The sequence below is a fragment of the Lolium perenne genome, chromosome 4, assembly GCF_019359855.2.
Source record: "Lolium perenne isolate Kyuss_39 chromosome 4, Kyuss_2.0, whole genome shotgun sequence".
Lineage (NCBI taxonomy): Eukaryota > Viridiplantae > Streptophyta > Magnoliopsida > Poales > Poaceae > Lolium > Lolium perenne.
In genome coordinates, this window is record NC_067247.2 from 36,876,539 (window position 1) to 36,888,909 (window position 12,371).

General features: G+C 46.2%; 2 protein-coding genes across 2 annotated transcripts; both read right to left on the reverse strand.

Moving 5' to 3' along the window:
* Positions 1 to 2,585: 2,585 nt before the first annotated feature.
* On the reverse strand, positions 2,586 to 3,663 carry LOC127292181 (probable calcium-binding protein CML16). Its single transcript, XM_051321542.2, has one exon. It carries the CDS (start codon positions 3,576 to 3,578, stop codon positions 3,009 to 3,011), a length of 570 nt encoding a protein of 189 aa, XP_051177502.1. The 5' UTR covers positions 3,579 to 3,663; the 3' UTR covers positions 2,586 to 3,008.
* Positions 3,664 to 9,047: 5,384 nt separating this feature from the next.
* Positions 9,048 to 11,523, reverse strand: LOC127292182 (E3 ubiquitin-protein ligase SIRP1). The gene is made up of 3 exons (XM_051321543.1): positions 11,354 to 11,523; positions 9,402 to 10,738; positions 9,048 to 9,303 (listed from the first exon to the last, which is right to left on the reverse strand). Exon 2 carries the CDS (start codon positions 10,580 to 10,582, stop codon positions 9,404 to 9,406), a length of 1,179 nt encoding a protein of 392 aa, XP_051177503.1. The 5' UTR covers positions 10,583 to 10,738; positions 11,354 to 11,523; the 3' UTR covers positions 9,048 to 9,303; positions 9,402 to 9,403.
* Positions 11,524 to 12,371: the final 848 nt, after the last annotated feature.

Below are 12,371 nucleotides of genomic sequence, written 5' to 3' on the forward strand. Positions count from 1 at the left end.
GAGAATACTTGTTATGTTGATTATCAATTCATGTCTATGTGTTGTTTATGATCTTGCATGCTCTCCATTATTAGTAGATGCTCTGGCCAAGTAGATGCTTGTAACTCCAAGAGGGAGTATTTATGCTCGATAGTGGGTTCATGTCTCCGTGAATCTGGGGGAGTGACAGAAACCTCTAAGATTATGGATGTGCTGTTGCCACTAGGGATAAAACATTAGTGCTATGTTCGAGGATGTAGTCACTGATTACATTACGCGCAATACTTAATGCAATTGTCTGTTGTTAGCAACTTAATACTGGAGGGGGTTCGGATGATAACCTGAAGGTGGACTTTTTAGGCATAGATGCATGCTGGATAGCGGTCTATGTACTTTGTCGTAATGCCCAATTAAATCTCACAATACTCATCATAATATGTATGTGCATGGTCATGCCCTCTTTATTTGTCAATTGCCTAACTGTAATTTGTTCACCCAACATGCTGTTTATCTTATGGGAGAGACACCTCTAGTGAACTGTGGACCCCGGTCCAATTCTCTATACTGAAATACCATCTACTGCAATACCGTTCTACTGTTTTCTGCAAACAATCATCATCCACACTATACATCTAATCCTTTGTTACAGCAAGCCGGTGAGATTGACAACCTCGCTGTTTCGTTGGGGCAAAGTACTTGGTTTGTGTTGTGCAGGTTCCACGTTGGCGCCGGAATCCCTGGTGTTGCGCCGCACTACATCTCGCCGCCATCAACCTTCAACGTGCTTCTTGACTCCTACTGGTTCGATAAACCTTGGTTTCTAACTGAGGGAAACTTACTGCTGTACGCATCACACCTTCCACTTGGGGTTCCCAACGGTCGCGTGCTGTACGCGTGTCAATGGTCGTAGGACCTTGCTTTCTCCTCCATCATACGTACTCTTGATACAGCTTCAGCTCTAAGATCATCGCAGAACTGTCGAATTTCTAGGAAGTGTCGGCACTTCTTCAACGGATGGCTGGACTTCTCCCGACCATCTTTTGGGTCATAGTAGGAGTGGAGGTAACATGGCGCCTCGAGTTGCTCCGTGGCCGAGAGGTATGGAGAACGGGTGCGACCCCTGATTGTCGATGTGTCATGGCATCCTTGCTCAAACTGCCGAGGATGAACTACCGTTTTGCCTTCCTCTTTACGATATGAACTTTTTCGCCTCTTCCTTTGCCCAGCCGCGGTGTCAAGATCCCCTCGGTCGCTCTCTTGCGTGCTTCTGGGTGAAATTTTTAGGGTTGTCGCTGAAGGGACACCCTCCGGGGGTACGGCCTTTGAGTCGGAAGCGCCGGCCCTCGGGAGGCGGAGGAAGCCTCCGGAGTCGATGATGAAGTGGACGCCACCGAAAACAGCCTCCGGGTCGTGAGATGATGCCATAGAGTTTAGATGAAGTGCTTCGCGGCGCGGCACGAACTCGAAGGACCCGCATCGGACCGGATCTCTTGGCTCCGCCGGCGTCGGTGATTCGAGTAAAAACGCCGCGGATGTGACTGGTGCTGCCGATGCTTTGCCTTGTGCCGACAGCTTCCCACAGACGGCGCCAATTGTCGAGGGTACTCCTCGCCAATGCCCTCCGATAGGGGCTTAGGGTTGATGGAATCCTGCAAGCTGACACGAGACATCGGTTCACAGACAAGCGGGGAGAGCGATTTACCCAGGTTCGGGGCCCTCGATGAGGTAAAACCCTTACGTCCTACCTGTCTGTTCTTGATTATGATGACAATGGTTTACAATGGGGTGCCGAATAGTTCGGCTGAGATCTCGTCGAGATTACTACTGCTAGGGTTACCTAGCTCTAAGCTTTTTCTAGCTATGATCGCTAAGATTGTTCGTGTCCCTCGGCAGCCCCTCTCCTGGCCTTTATATTGGAGGCCAGGTCTCAAGGGTCCTAACCGAGTACGACTAGGTTTACATCACTTTTAGATCTAATCTTTCCTTGTTGACCGCTTCCTTGTCTTGCCCGCCAAGGCTTCTTCCGGTGCGCTGTCCAGGTGGCCCATCTAGCGTTCGGGTGTCTTCATGGGCCTTCAATTAGTCAATATAGGATAGGGCAACGTCCATTACTCGAAGGGTAGTGCCCACGTCAACAGCGGCAACCGGAGCTTCTTCGACCGGCTCCACTAGATCTAGATTTATTAAGATTTAGTTTAGTTTTATTTAAATTTCACTTGAATTTATATAAATCCTAAATATTTGGATAAAATTCATCCGGTTGGTTTAAATTTTGCAAGTTTAAATTTTTAAATAAAATATACTAGGAACACCGTTGGGCAAATGTCTCCAATAGGGCTTGCTTGGCACTGTTGCGAGACGGACTATCGAGGTGACCATTGGAGTTGGAGATGATATTGACTATTGGGCAACCGCGGGAGATGCTCTAAGTTTCGTGCTAGCTAAGTTCACCTTAGCAATGTCTAATATTTGTAGTCAATTGTTCTGTCTAGCAAGTACTCCCTCCGTTTGAAAATGTAAGATGTTTAGGTGCTTACAAAATAGACTAGATATAAACTAAACTGGGTGAACTTACATACTAAATATAGACTAGATACAAACTAAAGTGGGTGAAGCAAAGAAAATATTTCAGCATCTTACATTTCCAAACGGAGGAAGTAGTGAATAGCAACAAATACCTCGTCAGTTGTATGCCAACTGCCAAGGAAAATGCATGACCGCTGGTAAGCTAAGCCAGCTGCACGCCCACCAGTTCAACGCTGCAGCTAATTGCATGCATTCTCGGTTCGTGAAATTAACAATCGGAAGCCTGTACACATCTTATTATTCATTCAAAATACTAATGGCAATAGTAAAGTCTCGAACGCAATTGGGTTTTGCTGGACGACCCAAAAGCTACACGCCTACACGAACACACGCTGAAGTATGAACAGAACTGAAAGACGTACGGTACTACCAATGTTGTTTAATAGTGGAGTAGTCAACTAGCCATGCAAGCCACGGACGGACCCGATCGGCCCGTCTGTTGATCAAACCGCGTGCTCCATCATGGCCCTGAACTCGCGGAATCCGACCCTGCCGCCGCCGGCGTCGCCGTGGCGTGCGGCCGCGGCGGCGACCATGGCGGCGCAGTCCTCGTATCTAGCGCCCTCGACCATGCCGAGCCTCCGGAGCACGCCCCACAGCTCCGCCGCGGACACGTACCCGTCGCCGTCCCGGTCGAACACCCCGAATGCCTCCCGCAGTTCCGCCTCCCCGGCCTCCTTGCTGCCCCACGCCACCTCCTCCATCACCCCCATCGCCTCGCAGACGCCGCACACCGACGTCGACGATGACAGCGGCATGCCGAGGCTCGCGGTGACCGCCGCGGCGTCAGAGCCCGACAGGCGCCCGCAGTCCCGGCCATACCTCGCGGCGCACTGCTCGCAATGCGGCCGTGGGGCGTCGTCTACGACGCTGGCGTCGCCGTTGCGCCCGAGGAGGTCGAGGATGCTACGGCCAGTGAGAATGGCGTTCTTGGCCAGGGGCTGGAACACGAACGCGATCAGGAGAGATGACACCGACATGACCAGACCGTCTTGACACGCAGCTCCCCACATTGCTTGCGATACAAGGCTGTGTGAACTAGACAGGGGTTAATTAAAGCCTTTTGCAAAACAGGTCGTGGCTTTGGGAGAACGTTATTGTGTTGACGCATCCATGGATGAGCGAGTGCATATATATAGTGAGTTCCGGCAAGGAGCAAAGATGGAGATGGGGACATGGAGTACGTGTGGAAGTTCGCGGCAACTCGCCAGGAGTAATATGATAGTGCTACTTTTTTGTGTCTTCTCCTAGTTGGTATCAAATATCAATAGCCGACTTGACTTGCGGATGACTTGGTGCGTGGGGTGATTAATTCCCCAGTCTTCCTCTGCATTTGTAAGGTCACTGGTACAAGCTAAACAACAGAGAGATCGAGCGTCGTCGTTGTAGTTTCCTGTCAATTCAGCTGCATAGTGGCCGTCGTCATAGTCGATGACGCCAAACTAGAACGTAACCGACAAGAATCGCGAGCAAAGATCAATGGAGTGTGTTTAGCGGTTCAATTTGAGAGGAAATAACATGTGGCGCCTAACGTCAATTTGAGAGAATAGGTCTACCTTCTCACTGTAATTAGTACGTCTAAAGTAAGCTAACGTAATTCTTTTGGTAACTTGGATAGTTGTATTTTCTATAAAAAAAACTTGGATAGTAGTGAAGGTGAAAGTAAAAGTGACACTGATGTGTTTAAAAAAAGAGTTTTGCTAATTCTCCAACTGTGAATTACTTAGTTCTCAGGCGGTGCCAAAAACGATGATACGGCGTTGAGATCCATGCAAGAAGTAATACTCGTCTGAACACGCAAAACATACCCTATGTTTTTTCCACTAGCTACATAAAGAAATTGCTACAACAATGAGAAAATTTCTATAGACATGTGTGAATAAATTTGTAAATTTGACCGAGATTCTGCCATGTTTGCTTTTTATAGGATAGTATAATCAAATCTATCAAACTAAGTGAATATAGTATTAGTTAATTATTAGTCGGACGATACAGAACAGAGCATTCTAAAAAGGGTCCAAAACATTTTGAAAGAGGATCCAGCGTCACCTGATTTATTCTTAAATCACACACATTTGTGATTAGTCATTGGACATTTTTTATCGAGCAACTCTTCATGTTTATTTAATCTCAAACCATAGTTTATTTATAGTTTATTTGGGAAAATTTTAAACTAAGAATCACAAAATGGACTATCAACGAGCAAATTTTTGAACTAGAAATCAAAAAATAAACTGTAAGTGAGATTTTGGTGGTATCCCACTTGACACATTAAGTAGGGCTTGCTATTGGTGAAATATAAAGTTATAATTTAGGGCATGTGCAATGGTTAATAAACCATCTTATCTTAACCACGCCACATAAATTAGATATAATAAAAAAATGATGTATACAATGGGTTATCTTTTAAGTCTTATCTTTAATAACCAAACAATTATAAATTTATGGTAAGAGAGATTATACTATAAGATCATCCCTTAATAAGAAAGGCAAACCTTTTTATAACTTTATCTTTTGTCCACCTCAACATTTACTCTACGTGGTATTGTTAAGATATCATCATTGTACATGCTTAGGCGTGTGCAAATACGTCGCAACTACCCCATCCAATCGAGTAGGAGACGTGAGGGAGACTCCAACAATATCCAAAGATGACTTTAGCGATGGTTCGGCGTCAAGTCTACCATCCCTGTGATGCACAACTGTATATGAGAAACCCACGTCGAACCTATATGACTCTATGAGGCTATAAGGACAAGTACAATAGGATGACATCAGTCTTCTTGCCATGTTAAAACATTTCCTTAGTTAGAAGAGAGAAAATAAAGAAAGAGAAGGTTGTCTACCCTTAGTTAAGGGATGATGTATTATTAAAAAATAATGGAAGACTATTCTCTCCATTGTACCATTTATCTTTTCCTTAGCAATATAATTATTTACTAAATTTTAATTACTTCTTGTTAATTGCTAGAGATAATAATAAGATATATGTACCGCAACACTTATATTTGTTGTCTTCTTAAAATACTACCTCCATCGCAAGGCTTAAGGCTTATATTATTTTTAAGAAGTCAAACTATGTCAAATTTGATTAAGCTTTTACCAAAAAATATTAACATGCAAAATGCGAAATTAATATCATTAAATAGATAATGAAATACATTTTCATATGATATCTACAAAATATTATATTTATTAATAGTTTGTTCTAAAAGTTTGATCAAACTTTACTTGGTTTAACTTTTTTTTTAAAAAAAAAAAAGCCTTAAGCCTTCTCTATCAGATGCAAAGTGAACTAGGAAGTGTGTACACACCCGTACGTCAATCGGTTTTGAGTTGACTGAAATCAGCTTCTTCTTTTTTAGCGAATGCAGTTTTTTTTTCTCTTTTTAAATTTTTTTTTACGGCGCAGCGCGTGTGCCGGCCCACCTACGCCAGACAAACTCGCCCATAGTCCTTTTCGTCATTATCCACTAGCTATAGACCCCATAAGCTATAGCCAGAGAAACTTCACAGAAAGTTCCATGATCGAGGTGACGTGCTCCAGTGAACTCGGTATAGCATATACTATGCTTTTGGCGTGTGGCCTCTCTCCTCCGGCGAAAGTCATCATTCTTTCTATTTTCCTTTGGCGGATAGCTTGGATCATTCTCACCTTCTCACGCACTGCACTTCAAACGCGTCGGGGGCAGGTTACCATGTCGTGTTCTTCTTGGTTTTACGTGGTTCGTCCGTATACTTAACGGTTTAAGAGCATGTTCACCGGCAATTCCAAAAAAGCGAGGTATTTGGAGATACCGGAATGATGTGATCTTCAACGCTGCTACTCCGGCCATCGTGACGATCAATACGAAGATTAAGGATGAATTTGAGCTGTTGCGGGCGTCAGGAAAGTGAGATTTGACTCGAGGAGTTGCCACCCCATGTTGGTAGCATGAACTAGCCGCTTATGGCGTGGTCTTGGGTTCTTTGTCCTTCCTTCTATATATCTAATACACTATCCAGGGTGTATTCTTGAAAAAAATAGTGTCATTGAAGGCATTAGCGGTAGCTCGCTTGATATAGGAAGGGGATCCCCACACGGGCGATTCCAATAGGATATCCCAATAGAAATTTTAGGCCAAAAATAAACTAAAACTCATAAGAAGGGATTGAAATTCGAATCTCGTTTTTGGGATAGAAATTCGAAGTCTAGTTCGACCAACACGCCAAAACGCCAAATCGCCACGATAGAACTTGGGATTCATGGCCAAACAGATCAAATGAATAGTGTGAATGATGCGAGCACATCCATCACATTTGACTCATCGATCATCGACGGATTCACGGTCTCCGCCTCCTTCACCGGCGGTGGGTTGCCACCGCCATGCCTGCAACTGCCGCCATGGTCGTCACTACCGCCGACGCTTGGGCGACTAACACCTCCTTACTAATGCGCGTGTGGTACATCTCGTGCCATGCTCTCACCAATGGATCAATGCCCGATATGTCAGCCATCAAGATCTTGGCCTCTTGCATCATCTTGGCCAATGCAATGCTCGATGCTTCATTCATGGTATTCATCATGTTGGCTTGGGCTTCCATCTTGGAGGCTTCCATCTTGGAGGCTTCCACCTTCTTCCTCTCAAGCCTCAACTTCACATCTTACTTGTCCAATATGACCATCCACGTGATGGTTCCCCTTGCGTCCCTCTTTTTGTTCTAGATTAAACCATCTTCTCAATGATGGCATTAAGGCTGGCCAATGAGGACGCCCCATTCCTCTTGGCCTTGGCATTCTTGTTGCCAATTAGGCGACCGGCCGAGGCCGCCGAGGAGGGAAGTGGTCCATCTTCCGCTTCGCCGTCTCTTTGAGAGTTAGTCGGACCATGTCCCATTTCTTCCGCATTGGGAGTCATGTTGGAAGCGGCGCCGGCGAGGTTGATGGCACTCTCTGGACGTGAACTGGAGAGGCGGGCGGCCAGGAACTGGAGCAGCGAGCGGGAGGGAGGAATTTGGGGAAATAGTTATAGGATTTTAATGTGGTTTGGGGAAATAGTTATAGGATTTTAATGTGTGCCTGCTAGGTGGGACCCATGGCAAAATCTGACGCAGTGTGGTGCACCGGCGTGCCAGCTTCCTACCCCGAGCGTAGAGCCGGCACTAGAGTGTTGACTATTCTATTAGGCTCTAAAATCGACCAACCACTTTTGAAGCACGTCGGTGTGGCCCAAAAATAATGCCGAACGCTCGGACAATCATAGAGCTATTGGAGACGCCACTAGGGTTGCCGGTGGAGATGCTCTGATCCAATCACTCACTCGTAGATGGAGTCCTCACGCACGCCCCGTGAAGTTTCTCTGTGAACCCCGCTTCACATACCACTAGTCAGTAGTTGGCTAGTTGCTCACACGGAAAGGGACAACCACTTGTGCATCCCGGGGTCCAGGTCCTCGCTTGACTCCAGTCTTTCCCAGGACCAAGGGAGCAAGGTCGTCTAGACGTTGCATCCCATGGTTTTCATCAGAAAGTGGCATCTCATTACACTGCAGCACAAGTGGCCGTGTGGGATTTCATTCTGTTCGGGCTCTCCCGTGAATTTCTGTTCTGATATCCTAGCTACGAACTAACTAAACCAATAGGTCTCACTGAGTCACTGGGCAGTTTTGACATGTATGCACTTCTTTTATGTGAGAATTATGTACTACCATGCACTCGTTATACGTGCCGGCAAATATCTGAGCTGACAGCTTCTATATAGGCACTATAACATGTAAATCAGGTGACCCATGACCCAGATACAACAATCAATTAAAGCCATAAGAGTAAGCTGGACAGCCTAGCAAAGACCCATCTACAACCACACCTACCAAGTCCTGTTCTTGCTCAAACAGTCTCACTGTTCCAGTCTCGGTCTGAAAACTGATGCAGAATCGCACATAGAAAGTTGATATCCAGCAAAGAAGATTTTTTTTATAAGAAACTGCCCAATTCTTGTTCAAATAAGGTGCCCTCTGTTCAATCTGAAGCTGAAAATGAAAATAAACCATCTGACCCAGCGAGCTGGTCCAGTTCAGAACTTTGATTCACCAAAACAACCATCAACAGAGGCTTCAACAAGAGATCATTATCAATTTATCATGTTTGAGAAACTCCAGCAGATGACAAGAAACAACCAAGGGAGCAGCAGTACTGAATGCTAGCACCAGATGTGCATAATCCTCTAGGTGTGAGATTTAAGATCAGATGAAGCAAGCACCCGCATAGTCATGTAACTAGCACATGATGCAACCGCCCAACCTTGGATCGATATCCTGAATCGTGGATTCAACTGGAACATGAGGGCCAAGCAAAATCGCTTCTCATTGTAAACCCTTGTCCAAATCTCTTCCAGGAAACTTCTCACACTGATAGCGTAAACTGTTGCCAAACAGATGCTCCAGACAACTGTTCATCAGAAGCAGGTTTCCTTGGGTTCAACTGCCAAACCTGTAATTATCCCGTTCACATAAACATACTAGAGTACTTTTATTTCACATAAGTATGCTGTGTCGTACTGTAAACACGGCGGGCATCAAACAGGTTACAACCCAGGTACAGGTTTTAGAAGAGAAAGCGAACATAACAGCTTGTTCTTGCAGAGTCGGATTAAACAAATATTTACAGGAAACCACAGCATAAAGGCGCCCGGCCTCACAGGAATCTCCATTCAGAACTCCTTTGGCATGTTGGAAGCACAGGGGCCAGGGCAATGCGTGGCTACAAGATAAGGTAATCATTTAGCATGATATCAGATGAGCGAGTTTATTATAATTCTTACCATTGCTCCCATCAGTATGATCTAGCAGCCTAATTACCTTCAGCTCTCAGAAGATGATGACTGATTTGGGAAGAGCTCATCCAAAGCAGAGCGTATATCACTATCAGACACATTTTCTGGAAATATAGGACTCCCAGGCTGGCTGCCTCCATTATGGTCAGTACCCTCTACATCACTACTACTTGACTCGGCATCATCTCCATCAGCACTCACCGTCCCACCACCGCTGCCTGACTCGCACGGGTTCTTTGATTCCTCGGTAGGCAACTGAAAGCGACAAACTGGACAAGAACTGTGGAGCTCCAGCCATGGAAGGATGCAACTGGTGTGAAACTTGTGTTGACAAGGCATCTCCTTTGCTTCTGTCCCCATTTCAAACTCCTCAAGACAGACTGTACAGCCCAATACTTCCTGGATGTTCACAGTTGGCAATGCGGCCACTGATTCCTTCTTAGCAGGAGGTGTGCCAGAACGATTCAGGTCACTATCTGCCAAACGCTGCAAGAGAAGATCTAGGCCAGGACCAAGAAAGTAGTCTCCAAGTGAAACGCCAGTATTGGTGTTGCTTGAGTGCTCTTGGTTGCCATTAGGTCCAAATGTTCCCTGGAGAATAATGGCCTCATTGTTGGAGTTGATCAGTATCACGCTTTCCGTCCTTTCTCTCCCTCGATCTCTCTCCCTCGCCCTCTCCCTTTCTCTCTCCCTGTCTCTTCTAGCCCTCTCCCTCTCCCTTCTTTCTCTCAGGCCCTCCAGGCCTCTATCCCTGTCCCTGCCAATGTCATCCAAACCCCTCAAGTCATCACGGAGAGTCTGAAGCAGCCTGACAAGCGACGAGCCCCTCCTCCTCCGCCTCCTAATCAAGTCTTGAAGCTCACGGTCCGAATCATCATCATCCTCCTCTTCGTCCTCATCATCAGTATCCCTCAATGCCCTGCGGATCCTTGCCTGCCGTCCCTCCTCCTCGTCAGAAGAAGAATCCATCATATCCCTGCGTGGCCTTGATCGCCGCGACGAACCACCCATCATCCCAAGCAGCAGCGGGGCCCAGAGCGAGAGGTTCTGCTCAGACCTCACGTTCGCCGACGGCTCAAACTCCTCGGACCCCATCTCTTCCACGAACCCGCCATCACAGTCGGGGCACTTCTTCTCCGGCTCCACGGGGACGACCACTTCCTCGCAGTTGTGGCACCAGTACCTGGTTTCCTGAGCTTCTTCCATCTCGTGACTCCCCTGCAAACACTCTCCTCCTCCCTCTCCCCACTGTATCTTCCGGTCCTGATCCACAACCGAAGCACTTTATAGCATCCAAGCAGCTCGCTACGCGGTTAATAAGATCCCTTCCTTCAGCAGCACAGCAAAGCTATCCTTGGCACCCTGAAACAACTTTCCCCATGAGAATCTCCACTAAAATTTGCACTACCGCGAGAAGTAACAGATCTAACATAAAAGAGGCAATCCAGTTCCTGGTAGTGATAAACACACTTCACGATCAAGAAAGGCAGGGTGTTTCTCGGAAACTTTCTACACGAGCACCTCTACTAGATTCGAACCAACACAGAAAAGTAGGAGATCTAACAAGTTCCTGCTAACCATGGTTACCAATCACGAAAGGTGGGCGGTGCTTCACTCGTTGAAGCTTCCTACAACCGCATATATATATCCACAAGTACAGCAGCCATGCCTACCAAGAAATCGGGCCAAACATAATTCACCTGGACTGCAAGTCCACAACAAACGGTGAAACCGAGGGTCACTCCTGCCCTCAGATTCGATTCAAACAAGCAGAGGCCGCGCGTACCGGCTCGGTAATCCGAACCGCGGCTCTACCACCCGCTACAGATCCGTGAGAACGACAAACCTAAGCGAGCGACGGCGCAGGATCTGCGATCGCAGGCACACAAACAAACTCGCACGACTCTACTGCTCCTCGAACCAGACGATCAGACGGACTGACGAAGCAGGAAATTGAGCACGAGAAGGAGCGCAAACCATGTCGTCGGGGGGTCGGCTCAGTATCAGGCCATGAATCCGCGGAGCTGAGCTTCGGCTTCCGCCGGCGCGAGTGGTTAGCGAGGTGGTTAGAGGGGAAAGGAAAGGGGCGGCGGGCGGGGGGATAAGTCGTGCGTGCTGTGCACAGGACAAACCATCAGGCGTGGCGTGGCGTGGCGTGGCCAGGTCGTTGCTTCCCAAGTGAATTCCTATTTTCTTACTCCGACTGCTGTTTTACAGATTTGACCTCGCGTTTAAAATATTTGCAGCCCGGTGGGAGGGCCTCGGGATTCCGATACGTGTCCTTTTTTTCTTGCGAAACCCGTGTTTGGGTACTACTACTACTTTGACCCACTTGTGCAAACCACCCAATTTTCAATCGTGTGCTGTACCAATATTCCGGCAGAATGCGATGTGCAATCGAACCGATTTGACGTATGCTAACTAGAGCTGCTCTGAGTAGCTGTGTGCTTGCATTATCTACGTATTGTAGTAGTATCATTATTTGTTTCTAAGATTGTCGTGGCGAATTGCGAGTTTTTATTTTGCATGTGTTTTTCTACTCCATCTTAAGGTTATAAATTTCATGTTTGAAAGCGATTATATAGTACTCCCTCTATCCCATGAAACTTGTCTGAAATTTATCGAAATTTAGATATATCTAGACACTAAATAGCATTTAGATACGGATTGCATTTAAATTTTGGTAAACTTTTGATATATTTCATGGGACGGAGGGGGTACTACATATGCGAGCAAAACGTAACAAATACTTATGATTGGAAATATTCTTGTACTACATCGATCCACTTGTGTAATCGTCTCATTTTCAAATCAACTAGGGAATTCTATGATATTTTGACTATAGTGTGACGTGTGATTGAACCAATTAACTATTACCTCTGGTCTCTTTTAATTGACTCAGATTTAGCATAACTTTGTACTAAATATGAGTCAATTAAATAGGACTGGAGGGAATAGTTGTTAATAGGTGTGTGCTTGCATTATCTGCGTGTTG